This window comes from Myzus persicae, unplaced genomic scaffold (genome assembly GCF_001856785.1).
Source record: "Myzus persicae strain clone G006 unplaced genomic scaffold, MPER_G0061.0, whole genome shotgun sequence".
Taxonomy (NCBI): domain Eukaryota; kingdom Metazoa; phylum Arthropoda; class Insecta; order Hemiptera; family Aphididae; genus Myzus; species Myzus persicae.
In genome coordinates this window covers 1,362,338-1,378,309 of record NW_019101568.1, presented here as the reverse complement: position 1 = coordinate 1,378,309, position 15,972 = coordinate 1,362,338, and the positions used below count along the sequence as shown (strand labels likewise).

General features: G+C 32.2%; 3 protein-coding genes across 3 annotated transcripts; all 3 read left to right on the top strand.

The window, feature by feature from the left end:
* The first annotated feature begins 2,046 nt into the window (after positions 1-2,046).
* Positions 2,047-5,175, top strand: LOC111029613 (methyl-CpG-binding domain protein 4-like). The gene is made up of 6 exons (XM_022308679.1): positions 2,047-2,288; positions 2,371-2,474; positions 2,623-2,916; positions 3,263-3,412; positions 3,484-4,115; positions 4,174-5,175. The coding sequence occupies exons 3-5, from the start codon at positions 2,625-2,627 to the stop codon at positions 3,660-3,662; spliced, it is 621 nt and encodes a 206-aa protein (XP_022164371.1). The 5' UTR covers positions 2,047-2,288; positions 2,371-2,474; positions 2,623-2,624; the 3' UTR covers positions 3,663-4,115; positions 4,174-5,175.
* Positions 5,176-5,238: 63 nt separating this feature from the next.
* On the top strand, positions 5,239-5,768 carry LOC111029554. The gene is made up of 2 exons (XM_022308588.1): positions 5,239-5,440; positions 5,509-5,768. Exons 1-2 carry the CDS (start codon positions 5,239-5,241, stop codon positions 5,766-5,768), a joined length of 462 nt encoding a protein of 153 aa, XP_022164280.1.
* An 888-nt stretch (positions 5,769-6,656) lies between these two features.
* On the top strand, positions 6,657-14,951 carry LOC111029577 (uncharacterized peptidase C1-like protein F26E4.3). The gene is made up of 8 exons (XM_022308628.1): positions 6,657-6,918; positions 7,371-7,692; positions 9,488-9,551; positions 9,739-9,937; positions 11,937-12,235; positions 12,303-12,502; positions 12,691-12,842; positions 13,210-14,951. The coding sequence occupies exons 1-8, from the start codon at positions 6,883-6,885 to the stop codon at positions 13,405-13,407; spliced, it is 1,470 nt and encodes a 489-aa protein (XP_022164320.1). The 5' UTR covers positions 6,657-6,882; the 3' UTR covers positions 13,408-14,951.
* Positions 14,952-15,972: the final 1,021 nt, after the last annotated feature.

The window sequence follows — 15,972 nt, the reverse complement described above, 5'->3', positions numbered from 1 at the left end:
CTGGGCGATTTTTGAAATTTATCGGTCACCGTGCCGGGAAGTAAGTGAATTTAGTTCATAATCAATTTCAAGTGCAGAAATTACATTATTCACTCAATACCAACGACAGAGAAAAATTTATTGCAACGATTTACATCGACGGTACCAACGATGACGACTCGTTACGACGGAAGCGGCTGAGACTTTGGCACGGTGTGAGTAGTAAAGACGTTATATTATTCTACTCTGTTTTATGTGCTAGAAACACGGACGTCGGTGACGCCCCGACCCTCAGTCGCTCAACCATTTCAGTTTCCGATGGCCCTTGACCCTGTGGCGGTGATCATTGGACGAAGACGCTGCCGATTGGACAACGCCGGTGACCAGGGTGAAAATTAAAAAAAAAGTTTCTTTTTACCTTGCCGTAATCCCAAATCGGCCGAGTCGATTGTCCTCAGTCGCCGCCGATTCCGCGGCCCCAAAGCTCGTTTCACTCACTCCATGTCTATTGGTCTTCGCCGTCCATCGTCAGAGTCGTCAACACGCAGAACATCGCATATCAACCATCGTTCCTTCGGCCGGCTTGGTCCCGTGACACTAGTATTTTTTCGCTTTTCATATTGTTCTAAATTGTTCGTCCTATTGTCCTCCCCCCCCTCATTTGATTTAAAAAATCTTGTACTCGTACAATTTTAATAATATATACTTAAGCCACTTGGTGCTCATTTTAGATTCCGAGCGGAGCGATGAATGTACCTATTGATTTTACAAAGATGTATTTTTTTTGTGCCTGTGTGACTGTGTACACAGTACACGATAAGTAGTCGAAATAATGCTGCGATTTTCAACTTCAGTATTTTTACCAGTGGTAAAGTGAATCTAGTTTTTGCATCCAGGAGGTAACAATTTAAAATTCTCAGTACTTAGTTTTCAAAAGCTTAGGAAAAAACAAGAAAACTGGAATTTTCACGCAAAATCGGTTTTTGAAAAAATTAATTTTGATTTTTGGTGTAACTTTAAGAAAAATTACTGTAGGATGTGTACATACATGAAATTTTCTCTGAATGTGTTTACAAGCATTTTCTACACGCCACACAATTTATCAAAATATTTTGACTCATATTGAGCTATTTATAGGCATGTGCAGTTTTTGGTTATTCTTATTATAAGTTTTTAAAATTAATATCGATGAAAAAAATTTCGGTCCGTCAAAAAACTTGAAATTGTAATACAAGGTTCTTCGTAAGTTGTTGTTAGTGGAAATTAAAAAAAAAGTTGAGCCTTTAAATCCTATAATTTTTCATAAGCGTCTGAAGTTAGAATTTTGACGAAATTCGTAAAAATGACTTAAATTTGTAAATTATTTTGAGTTAGAAATTCATAAAAAATTTTCTTTTTATATCTAAAATTTGAAAATTTAAAATAAGATTAATCATCTTGCCTACCTTTCTCAAAAAAAGTCCGTCGGAAGGTCAGGTTAAATTTTTTTTGAGCGTTTAAGTTTCAAATTTTTACAACATTGGATATTCATTTCATTTCTCATGGAACGATTTTCTTTTATTGTTGTTATAATTAAAAAACCAATAACCGTAAATAATTAAAATGTACACCATTGTATTGCTTATTTATTTTTTTCTCTACTTCATAAAATGTTCAAAATATTTTGATTCGTATTGAGCTGTTTACTGAAATTTTCAATTTTCAATTTTTTTAGTTTTTTTTTCTATAAATATCAATAACATTTTGTTCGTTGGGTCAAAAAGCTTAAAAATTTAATACAAGGCTCCTGTTATATTGTTATATTAGTAGTTGAAATATATTGAAAATTCATAGGCACGATTTTTTTATAAGCATTTAAAGTTCAAATGTTGACAACATTGATTAAATTAAAAATGTACAAATTTTATTATTTTGTACTTTAAAATGTATAAAATGTTCAACTTTTATAGATAGATACTTTACAGGTGTGCTCATATCTCCCACTTTTTCATATTGGCGTGATAACTGTGATTATAGTGATTACGCTATCAATGCATATACCTTATAAAATATTGTAAACTAAATTGCTAAAATACTTAATAGTTAATATATAATATTGCCTTACTGGTATTGGTATATATATTTTTTTAGTTTTCAAACTTTGAGATGTAATAATAATATAATAATATTGTTGGCTGGTGCATATATTATGTTCTTGGTTCCTTGAACCTTCCCGGACAAAGTGTTCTTAATTTAGTGGTATTGGAACTAATTTTGAGTTGTGAAACATAATATTGTAAATAGTTTCATCCCTAATTATTAGTTGTTCTGTAAGTGCTCAATGTAAATAGGAACAACTTATTATAATTTTTATATATTATTATAATTATTATAGTTTTGTCTTTTCTTTAGATATATGGTCTTATTATCTTGAAACTCTCTTATAGATGATTTCTAAAACTGCTACATGGTTATAACACCCATGAGCCGAATTTTCAATTGACTATGATTACTCAGTAAGTACTATATTCTAATATATTTTAGGTAGTTCTTTAGCCTATACATTTTTGCTTTCATAAGTTATAGGTAGGTTAATTGTTGGTAATAGTTTTTCAATCCACTTGATTTAAATACCTATTATAAGAATTTCATTTTTATCTGTAGATATGGAAACAGATCATGAAAGACTTAACAGTACAGATAAATCTTCCAAGTTAAAGTGTTTGTCACCATGTTCAAAGAAAAGTGGACGCAAGACAAGTTATTGCAAGCGGCCCGGGTTAGTTTACAAGAATCTTATAAAAAATCAAAATGTTATCCAAACCAGTCACTATTTTGAATCGACATGTGGAAGTCAATGGATTCCTCCTAGATCTCCTTATGCTCTTATACAGGAAGACTTGTTTCATAATCCATGGCAACTGTTGATTGCTACTATATTTTTAACCAAAGTAACTGGTAAATAATTAATTATTTTAAATTAGACAAAGAAATTTGTAATATATAGGTATACTATTTATGACTCTTTGAGTTATGTTTTTATTCAAGATCCAATTTAAACCTATCCAAAATCCAGCATAGTTAACTAGATTTCCAAGTATTTTTATTTAATTTTATATTTTTATCTTGCTGTTTTTATCCCGAAACTAAAAATTTAAACTAATATCCTAGTATTTTCCATGATAGTGTTAAGTATTTATTAATCAATAGTCATGAAAATCTTGAACCCTTGACATTAGTTTTCTTTTACAATACTTTTCTTTATATTATTTAAATAAAAACTTTAAAAAAAAAATATTTTCAGCAAAACTTGCTATTCCGAAAATTCACACATTTCTACAGAGATGGCCAACACCAGAAGATGTGACTAAAGCAGATCCTCAAGATTTACTTTGTTCAGTAGAGAATTTGGGATTAGAAAATACGCGTGTAAAAACTATTAAAAGATTTACAGGTTATTATAGTTTTAAATTAAAAATATATTTTTTTTGTTAGCTTCACTAAACGCAAATATTTTATCTTCAGAGGATTTCTTAATCAAAAATTGGAAGTACCCGATAGAGTTGTATGGAATTGGCAAGTATGGTAATGATTCATACAGACTCTTTTGTGTTAATGAATGGAGAAAAGTGCAACCCGATGATATACTGTTATCAAAATATAAAGACTGGCTAACGTTGAATGAGAAACAACTTGGAATTTAAGATTCCTGTTATTTTACAATTTAATTTTACTATTGCTACTGTGTACATTGAAATTTAAATGTCTTGATTTTAAATTTGTAATAATCACTGAATACCTTTACAATTCTACATAGTTTTTATATTTTACATGTTTTTTGTGTTATAGTTTTGTTTATCTATATTTTGGTTCTGTGTTAAAATGTAATCTTTATAACAGAATTTATGTGGTCAATGTCTCCTACACACCTACATAGTTTATAATTTTATATATCTAGTTTGAGGTTTAAAGTAAAAACTCTTAATAGACTTTATTCAGATTTGTTTTTTGTATCTATATGTTAATTTATTGATCATTGAATTTAAATTTAATACATCCATTAATCATTATACAATTACTCAATATAATACTCGTAGTTTTACTCGATGATGAGGTGTATTGTGTATACAATACCTACTATGCAGTACTCAGCTGAAGTAAGTTTTTAGAATTGTATTTGGTGTAAATACTTCAATTGAATTATCAATATTATAGATTACCATAGTATAGGCTATTCCAGCAAGGAAGGAGGCAAGAGTGGTGCTGCTCCACAAAAACAACAAACCGGAGAGTGAGCCGTCGTCTTACCGCCCACTCTACCTCCTGAACGACATTGGAAAAATTTTCGAATTCCTACTAGTCACAAGACTAAGTGCGCACATTACGAGCAGAGGCGGACTGGCCACTAACCAGTTCAGCTTTTGCAAGGGCCGTTCCACCGACGACGCTGTTAGAGAGCTACAAGAAAAAGTTGTAGGATCCATGAACGTAGGGTTCGGAGTTGCTGCAGCATTGGACATCAAAAACGCCTTCAACTCGATTGAGTGGAAACACATCCTGAGAGCGCTGAAATTGTTGGAAGTCCCAGGATACCTTATGCGTACATGCAGGTCCTAATTTTACGGACACAAGGCCTTCATCGAGACCCCACAGGATCCTTCGGGGTTGTTGGAAGTTCCTATCAGTGGAGGTGTTTGTCAGGGATCCGTCATCGGGCCACTTTTATGGAACATAACATATGAATATATGATAACGTGCTGAGAACAGCTCTCGCGTCAGGCGTGGAGGTCATTGGTTTCGCCGACGATACCCTCGTGTTCTCCCAGGGCAAAACATAAGCCATGCTATTTACGCGAAAGTACAAGTACGACCGCTCAAACCTGATCACCGACAATGTGCCAATCTCCATCAGAGACGAAATAAAATACCTTGGTGTGACGGTCGATAAGTCATGCCTATTCAAGGCACACTTGAAAAATGCGGCGGGAAAGGCAGAGAGGATATGTGCCCAGCTGTGTAGGATTATGTCTAATGTCGGTGGTCCGCGGGAGAGCAGATGACGCCTCTTAGCATCAGTTATACACTCCGTGCTGTTGTACGGTGCACCTTCGTGGGCAGATACATTAGAAGTAGTGCCGGAGAACGTCCGTCAGCTGAACAAAACTCAAAGAAAGGTGCTCTTACGCAGTATCTGCGGTTACAGAACTGTGTCGGAGGTAGCAACAGGTATTCTGGCTTCCACCCCTCCAGCTTGACCTGACTTGACTGGAAAGAGAAGCAATGTTCCTCCGTACACGGTCACCGGACACCGGAGAAAATGCGGGTCCAAGACAGAACTCGATATCCGTGGCTACGTTCCGAGCAGCTCTACGCGGGGAACCCCTTGATAAATGGGGTCGGAGGTTGGCAGTGACGGAGACCGGTGAATGGACCAGACTGCTAGTGAGAGACGTGCTAGCGTGGTGCAAGCGGGGACATGGCAGTGTGACATCCATCTCACACAGGTGCTAAGCGGCCACGGATGCTTTAGGGCTTTCTTAAATAAAATAGGAAGAGAAGCAACCCTGGAATGCCATCATTGCGGTGCCGCGGTTGACGATGCACGATACACGCTATTTGCATGCACCTCGTGGGCAGAGGAAAGGATCGAGGCGACGCGTGTCCTCGGCACATTTGACCGGTTATCCATTGTGGAGAAGATGCTGACATCTAAAGAATGCTGGGACACGGTATGTAAATTTGCGTTTACTGTTATGTTGAAGAAGGAATATGCCGAACGCTCAAGAAGAGGCGAAGGAGCTAGAACTTGATAGTATGATACTTAGTGTTTTATAGATAAGTATATGTTGTGGCCCGAAGGGCAGATTAGAAGGGGTAGAGCCATTCATACCCTGTGTAACATTTAATATTGTAAGGGTTAGTGAGTGGGGGATTACCACTTCCCAGTGTACATGTAAAAAATGTGTTAATATACAGCTCTAGGCTCTCGAGGGTAGTATTACCAAACGGGAAAGTTCCCCTCGAAAAAAGGCTATTCCAGCAAAGAACTCAATGATTAAGTCCACTCAAAATCTTCTATAAAGCTCAATAAATGCCTTTTTTTAAATATTGCTATAATTTATTATACTAATCATTAAAATATTAACTAAATATTAATTATATAAGTACCTCCTGGTTACCAAACAAGGTATTAATGTGTTATATACTTATAACGTTGTTTCATTACTGTAATGGCATTACAGTACAATCTAAAAAATATTGTGATTATTATCGTTGTACTCTTAGAATATTAATACATTTATTATACCTAATACCTATTATTATTCAATGGATAAAATATATGGTAAAATTATGTTAAAAATCCTTACTGGATTGTAGCCAAAAATACTATTGATTTATTTCATATAAATATGAAATAATAATAAAATAAGCAAAAAAAAACACTATTTTAAAACAAATCAAATTCTTGTAATTGGACGTACCTATTACGAGACCAGATGGAGATACTATACCTACCTACCGTACCTATAACGAGCATTAGGTATGTTATTAATTTCCAGTGTCAGATTTTTATTACCTGTTTTATTAGCATAATATAAAAAATACTAGGTATCATATTCTTTTCTTCGAATAATTTCAAAACAAATACGTTGAATATTAAAATATGGTTGTGTGATGTAATCTATCGATATACAGCTACAGGTATAACGTTGAAACGTTCAGTACAGGTGTATCGTTGATGTCAGTAAGTGTTAACCCAACGCTGTGATAACGAGTAGAACTTATAATTATTGATTTTTCGACGGACGTTATGCAATATCACGTTCAACGAAATATAATTTTGTACATGATTCAGGGGATATATACTCGTTTATAGTATTATTTAAAAATAAACATTTTATTGATCTCTAAATCAGCTGCAGCATGTGGAGCCGATGGACATTTCTCTTTGAGTATAATGTAAGTAGCGTTGTATAATATCATGATAAAAATTTGACATTAATTATTTAATTCAGAAGTTGCAACACAAGTGTAACTGCATGTAAATGCATCGCCCCGAAAACCGCGGAGTAAAAATATTTTTTTAGTTATATTAACGAATTATTCGAATGAATTCAAATAGAAATGTTTTTTTTTTTTATTGGAAGTTCGGTGATTTGCACTGCATTGTTAATTTTTTAGTTTTATATTATAACATTTTTGGTTTCTTTTACCCGTTGTACTGAACATTAAAATATTATCCCACATAAATTTGAATAAATAACTTTTGTAAACCGTAAATTGAGCGTAGTCCCTCCATAGTTTGGGCGGGTAGTTTTTAATTTTATCAGTGGAAAAAATGTATAGAATCGAAATATCTATCTGTCCGCTGTCGTTTCAAAAACTTTAAAATATAGTTTTGTATTTGTCAGACGAAGGCGAGGCACCGGAACTGCCGCCAGCTGACCGTGGTTGCCGCAGCTGCAGCGATGGTCACGTTGGCGTGCTCCATGAACATCGTGGCAGCCGACGAAGGCATCGCCGACGACTTGGCCGGAGATTACTGCGCGAAAGTTGGATGCTGCACCGAGAGGCGGGACGAGGGTTGCTCTGCTCCGATATTGGGCACGATGTGCTACTGCGACGATTTCTGTTACTTTAACCGTACCGGGTCCGATGACTGTTGTCCCGACTTTATGTCGTTCTGCAAAGGCGTCGAATCATCGCCGCCCGAACCACTGCTAAGCGACAAAAGTGAGTGGTTTTTGCCTTAAGATGATGTCAGCGTACTATTTTTTCTCACACTGTCTAACAGGCGAGAATTTTCGATCAGCAGAACTTACAGTCATGTGTGATTATAGTCTTATTATTAGAGAGACCTGACCTGCTACTATCAAACTCAAGTTTAGAACTACCTACCCAGCTATAATACATAGAATAATCAAAGTTATGTACATTTTACTGTTATTTCATAATGACTAATGAGTTTATGTTGTACGTGCCCTGCTGCATCATAACGACCTAGGAGATTGTTGACTCAAAACAAATCTATAAAATAATCAAACATGGCTATTTTGTATTTTTATACTTGATGAGTTCTTACTACATAATGTGATTGACTAAGGATATGTTAGGCTAATATATAATATAGCCAATATGGGTATTTACCTAAATAAACCTATATCAATCAATGAATACCTATATGCTAATTAAAAGTGTCGATTGATAAATAATTTATTATACTCATAGTTCCAACATCCGTTACCTAGGTCTAACCCTAGACAAGCGACTCACCTGGACAGAACATATTAAAATCAAACGTAATACTCTTAAACTCAGAAGGAAATCACTACACTATTTGATAGGTAATCACTCCAAACTCAGACTCAATTCCAAACTACTTATTTATAAACAACTTCTCATGCCGATATGGACTTATGGCGTACAACTGTGGGGTGCGGCTAAATTATCAAATTTAAACATGATACAAAGATTTCAATCGATCACCTTACGCATGATAACTAGGGCCCCCTTTTACGTATCCAACCACACACTCCACACAGACCTAAACATTAAAACTGTCTCAGAAATGGCATCAACTATACACAAACGTTATAGGTTACGACTAGAAAACCACCCCAACCCGCTAATCTCAGCACTAAACTCACAAACAATACCCGGGAATCCCCAAAGAAGGCTTAAGAGAAGATGGTGCCGTGACCTAAACTTTTAATTTACAGATTGTATATATTCAATAAAAAAACAAAAAAAAAAAAAAATAATAATTTGTAAGAATTTAAGCTCAACTTTTTTTTAATTTACAAANCAAACAATACCCGGGAATCCCCAAAGAAGGCTTAAGAGAAGATGGTGCCGTGACCTAAACTTTTAATTTACAGATTGTATATATTCAATAAAAAAAAAAAAAAAAAAAAAAAAATACTCATAGTTAATATGTCAATGTTATATAGGTACTATTATCATTCTGTTGAATAACAAAATTGTCATTTTATACATATTCCAACTATTTGCCTCGCTTCGCCCTACAAAAAATAAAAAAACATCGCTTAGTGTAGGTACCTATGTAGAATAATAAAAACATTTTTTAAACCAAATTCATTAAGAATATTCTAAAATTACACAGAATACCAAGCACATGGCATCCAAATCTGGGGTTAACATTTGTCCAATGGGAGAATTTCAAGCTATTAGTTTATGATTCTGATTTATGAGTTATGATGCTGTATGCCAATGACATATATTTAACCTCAATTTACACAACGACTAAAATTTCCTAATTTATCATATTCAAAAGACTGTCACATCAATATTATATTATATTTCATAATTAACTTACGATTCACTGCAAAAATCTTTTTATATTCGAAATGTCCCCCTCCCCACAAACTATTCCAGGAAATTCCACTAGAAAGCTAAAAATATCTTAGTCAAGAGACGCCTTAATTATTATAAATCAGGAATTTATGACGTTTGTTGTATATTATATTTTAACTAAAATCATATAATTTTATTTTTGTATTATCTCCAGCAAAATACTCTGACAAACCGAATTGTAGTCTCGGAGAAGTGATGAATATAAATTGCAACGAATGGTGAGTTTATTTTTATAAATATTACCTACCTAGGTACCACCTTAACCAACATGGTGTCATGGTCAAATATACCGAAATGTTTTAAAATAAAAAGAAAGTTGTCGAACTCACAAATCATATATATGACATTTATACACAAGTCTCTAAGTATTTTCTGTAATACTGTTTAAAATATTATTTATCTTAGCCGATGTCGGAAAACCGATGGAAATCCAACGATGATATGTAACCACAACGAATGTCTTATCGATCCCTTACTGTTGGACACGATTAGAAACCAAAGTCGTCAATTTGGATGGTCTGCCAAAAATTACAGTGAATTTTGGGGCAGGACATATGACGATGGACTTAAGTGGCGGTTAGGTACACTGCAATCGCCGGAACAGGTGTGTTGAACATTGATATTCGTGTATGAAAAAACTTTTTTTGTGTTGGTATGACATTTAATGACTATACATAATGTTTAAGTAATCGCCCACATGTATAATAATAAATAACCCAGGCAGAAAAACTGAGTTTTCAAATGGAAGTTGAATTTCATTTATGGGAAATGTATGAATACGTTAAAAATATATATATTTAGACGACTGTAATGTAATAATTATTTTTAAATATTAATCAAACATATTATGCTAATATCAAATATTTAAATAATATAATTTTATATACTTAAGTATTTAAGTATGTATAACTATTATTTTCATAAGTTATCTAGACTCGAGAAATACCTATATTTGCTAAGCAGAATAGAATATTAGACGATAGTTTAATATACTTAAATATAGTTGCTACCTACTATATGGAGTGATCTATTCAATGTAAGACTCTCATGATTTCAGAAAACTGGTAAGCGGAAAAAATGACCACGGACAAAAAACCCACAGAAAAAAAACCCAAAAAAAAAATCCAATGGAAAAAAAACCCAAAAATTAAAAAAACCCACGGAAAAAAAACCCACGAAAATAAAAGTGTGTTTTATATTATTTTGTTGATTAACTCAAATACCATATACATAGTTATTTTATTTTGTGATAAAACAGTACATAATATTCAAACCACGGATATAGATACTAGTATCTATATCCGTGATTCAAACTATAAATATAATAATTAACAAATGTCATAAGTGATGATATCATCACAACATTACAGATAATAAAACATAATCATAATAATAATCGCAATAGTCGCAAAAATTATAGTATACATAAAGTTAATGCTTATCGTATTTTTTTTTCTATTTACAGATTGTATAAACTAGATTAAATAAAAAAATATATAATAATTATATTAAATATAGATGTATTAACATTTATTTTTAATTAAAATTTTTTTGGAGGGCTTTTTTTCTGTGGGTTTTTTTTCCATGGGCTTTTTTTCCTTGGTGATTTCTTTTCTATGGGTTTTTTTCCATGGGCTTTTTTTCGGTGGGTTTTTTTTCCGTGGGTTTTTTTTCCGTGGGCATTTTTTCCGCGATTCCAGAAAACTCTAACGTTTTTGGAAATATTTTGTTTACATAATGTTATCATTTTTGTTCTTTTGAATGATTAAATAATACATTTTTTCTTCATATTCCAAAGTAGAATATTAAAATCTATAAAAATCAAATTTTGGATAGGTAGTTTATTAGAATTATTATAAGTGTTTAAAGTTTAGGTCGCATGTTATCTATTAGTAGATAATCGTGGTTTAAATGAACGGAGTAGTGGACCAACATTTGGTACCCACTACCCTCTGTACTGCTCCGAAAATCTAAACTTTAAATACACGTAAGTTACCTACTCATAAAATATATTATCGAAAATTCGATTTTTATAAATCAAAGCACCTCAAATATTCTGCATTGGAATAATACATTGAAAATGTATGTTATCATTATAAAATTAAATAATGATAGATAACTAAAAATATTTTTTTTTAACGACTTAAGACTAGTTATGCAAAACAAATATTTTCATAAACGTTACTAGTTTTAAGTTAAGGAAATAATGAGTGCTCTACAATAAATGGATCGTCCAGTGTATAAATTATAAATATTATATATTTTCATTTAAATTTTAAATTCGACTGCAGTAAATACATATTATTATTATACAAATAAATATTATATTAAAAAAAAACTTTTAAACTTTTTGTTCAACATTTTAAAAATAATTACATGGCGGCAAAATATTTAGAAAACGCATACCTACTATTTAATTACTAATCTTTTTTATAACTATATACAATATTATGTTATAAGTATACTCGAAATGTTATTTTGTTGTATTGTAAATTACGATGAGGGTAAGTACTTAAGCAATATAATATAATATCATCGTACGTTTGAGTTTTTATTTTAATATTATTTTTGTATTGTAATTTTAAATGTTTTTTTTTATTTAGATTTTACAAATTGTACCTCTGAAAGCTGTGTTTCATCGGGATCATCTTAAGTCATCTTTCGATCTCCGGAAAGTTTTCGGTAATAACATTACCGATCCTATCGATCAGGGTTGGTGTGGCGCGTCTTGGGCCATTAGCACTGCTCAAGTGACCACCGACCGTTTTGTTATAATGACCAAAGGACTGATGAGTGAGGCGCTGTCACCAAAACATCTGTTGTCCTGTAACAATCTTGACCTACAACGAGGTTGTCAAGGCGGCCATTTGACCAGTGCCTGGAATTGGATTAGGAAATTTGGGTGAGTGGAAAAAAAAGTTTACAATTTGAGACTAAATTTATATTTATTTCAAATATATGTTTTGCAGACTCGTCACAGAAGAATGTTACCCGTGGGATGGTAGGGCGACGGGTTGTGTGGTGTCCAACCAGAGAAATAACAATAACTTAATCGTGTCATGTCCGCGTACGGGCAAAACTTCTCAACTAAGACGAGTTGGTCTGATGTACAGAGTGGCCACAGAAGAGGGTATCATGTATGAGATCATGAATTGGGGATCAGTCCAAGGTGTGTTCTGTAATTGATTGTACCGACTACCGAGTCATACTCTATTGTGTGTTTTAAATTATTGTATCGGGAATCTACGCACTCGTACGCTTTCTAGAACTCGTTTAGTCGTATATACACGTTACTTGTACACTGTACGTTTAAAGTTAACAGTAATATGTTATTATTATGTATTTATATGTTTATAGCCATGATGAAAGTGTCCAAAGAATTTTTCTTGTACGAATCGGGCGTGTACAAGTGTTCAAAATTGGCTTTAGGATCTAATACAGGATACCATACTGTACGAATTGTTGGTTGGGGCGAAGAGCAACAGAATGGCAAAACAGTTAAATATTGGGTAGGTACATATATATTGATATACGATGAACTTAAATGGTAGTCAAATTGGTACAAAATTATGATAATATCTGGATTATCGTGTATCACGTGAGTGTACGAAAATAATTATACATATTTTATGTGATAATACCTAATACATACATTTTATTGGCCTACAAAATATTGTCATATTAAAGCAATATTTTGGCGGTATATTTTAGTTTTGTTTTTGAAAAAAATGTAACTGCACAAAACATAAATGTACCAAAAAAATCATTACAGTGCCTTAGAAAAACATCACGTTACATGTATATTGTACAAAAATACAACAGTCAAAAATGTGTTACCATTTACCAGTAAAAGTTTTCCTTGTTGTTATTATATAGATTGTTTCAAATTCGTGGGGACTTTGGTGGGGTGAAAACGGATACTTCCGGATACTAAGAGGAACCAACGAGTGTCAGATTGAAGACTTCGTCGTAGCCGCGATGGCGGACATTGGAAATTTCTGTAATGTTGCGGATCGGTCGTTCAGAGAAAACGCTTCATACACATTGAATGGCACCAAAATCGATATTTCTTAAGCATAAGTCTATATTATATAAAAAGTTTTAAAATATGTTCTAGTTCAATCAATTCATTCAGCAGACAAAAAAATAATGGAGTAAAAATTAATCATTGTATACTATAAAAATGTATAAGTATAATGTATAATGTATAATGTATAATGTATAAGATACCTGTACAATATTTATTTGAAAGATCATGTTACTGCATTTAATTAATCTGTAGAGCAGAGGTATTCTAACTGTGCGTCGCGGCTCCCAGGGGCGTCGCCGGAGTTGTCGAAGGGAGCCGCGTAGTATAATATTGAAAACCAATAAATATTTGTACGAAAAATGTTTACTATTATCATTGAGGCACACCGGTTGGGAAACGTTGAATTGTCTACAATCATTCGCTAAATTTAGCTTTAATTTTTTTATTTATGTTATATGGTAAATAAATAATAAAAATAAATTACAAAATATACATTCATATAATATATAAACATTGATTTTTTTGTCATTTATAATTTGGGAGCCGTCAACATTTTGTGAAGATTTAAAGAAGCCGTGTGATGAAAAAGTTTGAATACCTCTGCTGTAGAGTATATACGATTATATGAGTTGTATAATATACAGTGGCGTATTTAGAATACATGGCTCCTGGGGCGGAATAATTTGATTGCCCCCCCCCCAACGTGTCACTACTCTTTACTACCTCAGACCTTATACGGTTTAATTACAATTTTTTTCTTACCTGTTGGTGGGCAAATTCGTCAATAATGTCGCCATATTGGAGTTCATTTGTTAACTTTGACTCTAATTGAGTATGGCTAAAGAGTTTAACCGTTCCACTTATGCGGAAAATTTCTCTTACTTCCCCAAAAGTCATTGCCGTAATACAAAATGAAAGCTGGTATTTCTTTTTTAATTTATCATATTTATTTTTTATTTTTATGAGCTCAACCTGAATTTTAGTGAATATAGCCCTATAAGTTGTGACTTTAAAAGTTTGAAATCAATTGCATTGCCACCATCTGAAGCTCGACCGTCATCGATAAATGTTCTTTTCTTTTCTTAATTCGTTCCTTTGTACTAACAAAGTCTTCAATTCCACACTTTTCAATTCCTAATCTTTTTGTAGCATTCATATTCACTATTTGTTCGTAAGTAATTTACATAAAAAATAAATGATTGATATATCTCAGCAATTTGTAGCAAATCTATATCAATATCTTTATCATCCATGTTGTAATATTTTGCTACATAAACTAAAACGTTCAATAAGCAGATCACCCCATAATATAGACATGAAGGCAGTTTCCAAACACAATAATTGTGCACGACAAAAAAAATGCATTGATAATCAAAAAGTGTTATGAAATACATGTAAATCAATGTGAATGATAAAGAAAAAAATAATAATACATATACTCAATAAAAAATTGCCACTCCCAAAACTGTTAAAATTCGCCCCCTTTGCATTTTTGAATTCGTCACTGGTTATTTATTGATAAATATTAGAAAATCTGTATCTAATCTAAGGTTAATTAGTATTTATAATAAATGTATGTAAATTAAATTATCTTCAAATATTTTTAATTTGAATTTAACAGGTATTGAGGTATTACATTATTAAATGTTATTTTTAGTGTATCACCAAAACGTTACTCAACTTTCATTTCACATACATGCGTTTGTATCAGGCTACCAGTGTTTAAACAGTGTCATTTTTTGAATGGCTTCAGCAATTCAGTATTCTAAACATCTAAACACGTGTTATTAAAAAAAAATAGCTTAATGCCTATATTGGCCAACGACCGGTCGCCACTGCACTTAAGTCACTTATTTGTCTACCTACATATAGTTTAATAAAGAATAATATCAATATTGTTATTATTTATTACAGCATTATAAGTTATAACAAACAAATCGCTCTGTATATATATGTTAATATCATTAAATTAAAATAATATAGTATCTATCTCCGTACTAGGTACTACTGCCAGTGTTGGGTAAATTGGGCCTACTTTTAAAAAGTAATAAAATTACGTTACTTGCAACATAAAATATATTTTTAAATAACATTTGGGTTACCCAACATTATTTTTATCACATTATATTACTATTTCTTTTAAAAAATAGGGTGTTACAAATAATGTTATTTTTTTTATTAATTACCTAATTGTCAAATACTCTAAAATATCCAAAAACGAGCACTTATAATTAAAAAATATAAAAAAAGACATAAACTAAATTAACTTTAAGTATTAATAATTATTAATATAACTATTATATTATTAACCCAGAGCCAAATTTGAAGAAATTATTGTTATATAAATTAAAATATAAAGTTAAAAAAATGTTCACTAAATCAAGAAAGTACCTATCAGTGTAAAATTATTAATGTAATAATTATATTTTTTACGTTATTGGCTTTGATAGGCATTCCAATCATAATTGTTTGAAACGTATAATCTCGTACTCTATGAAGTAAGTATTTGGTTAAAAAAAATACAAATGAAGCTCGCCCCTAATCCCTTAATAATTATGAATTCTACTTAAAGTTATTTGTTTTTTAAAATTTGAACTTCTTTTTATGGC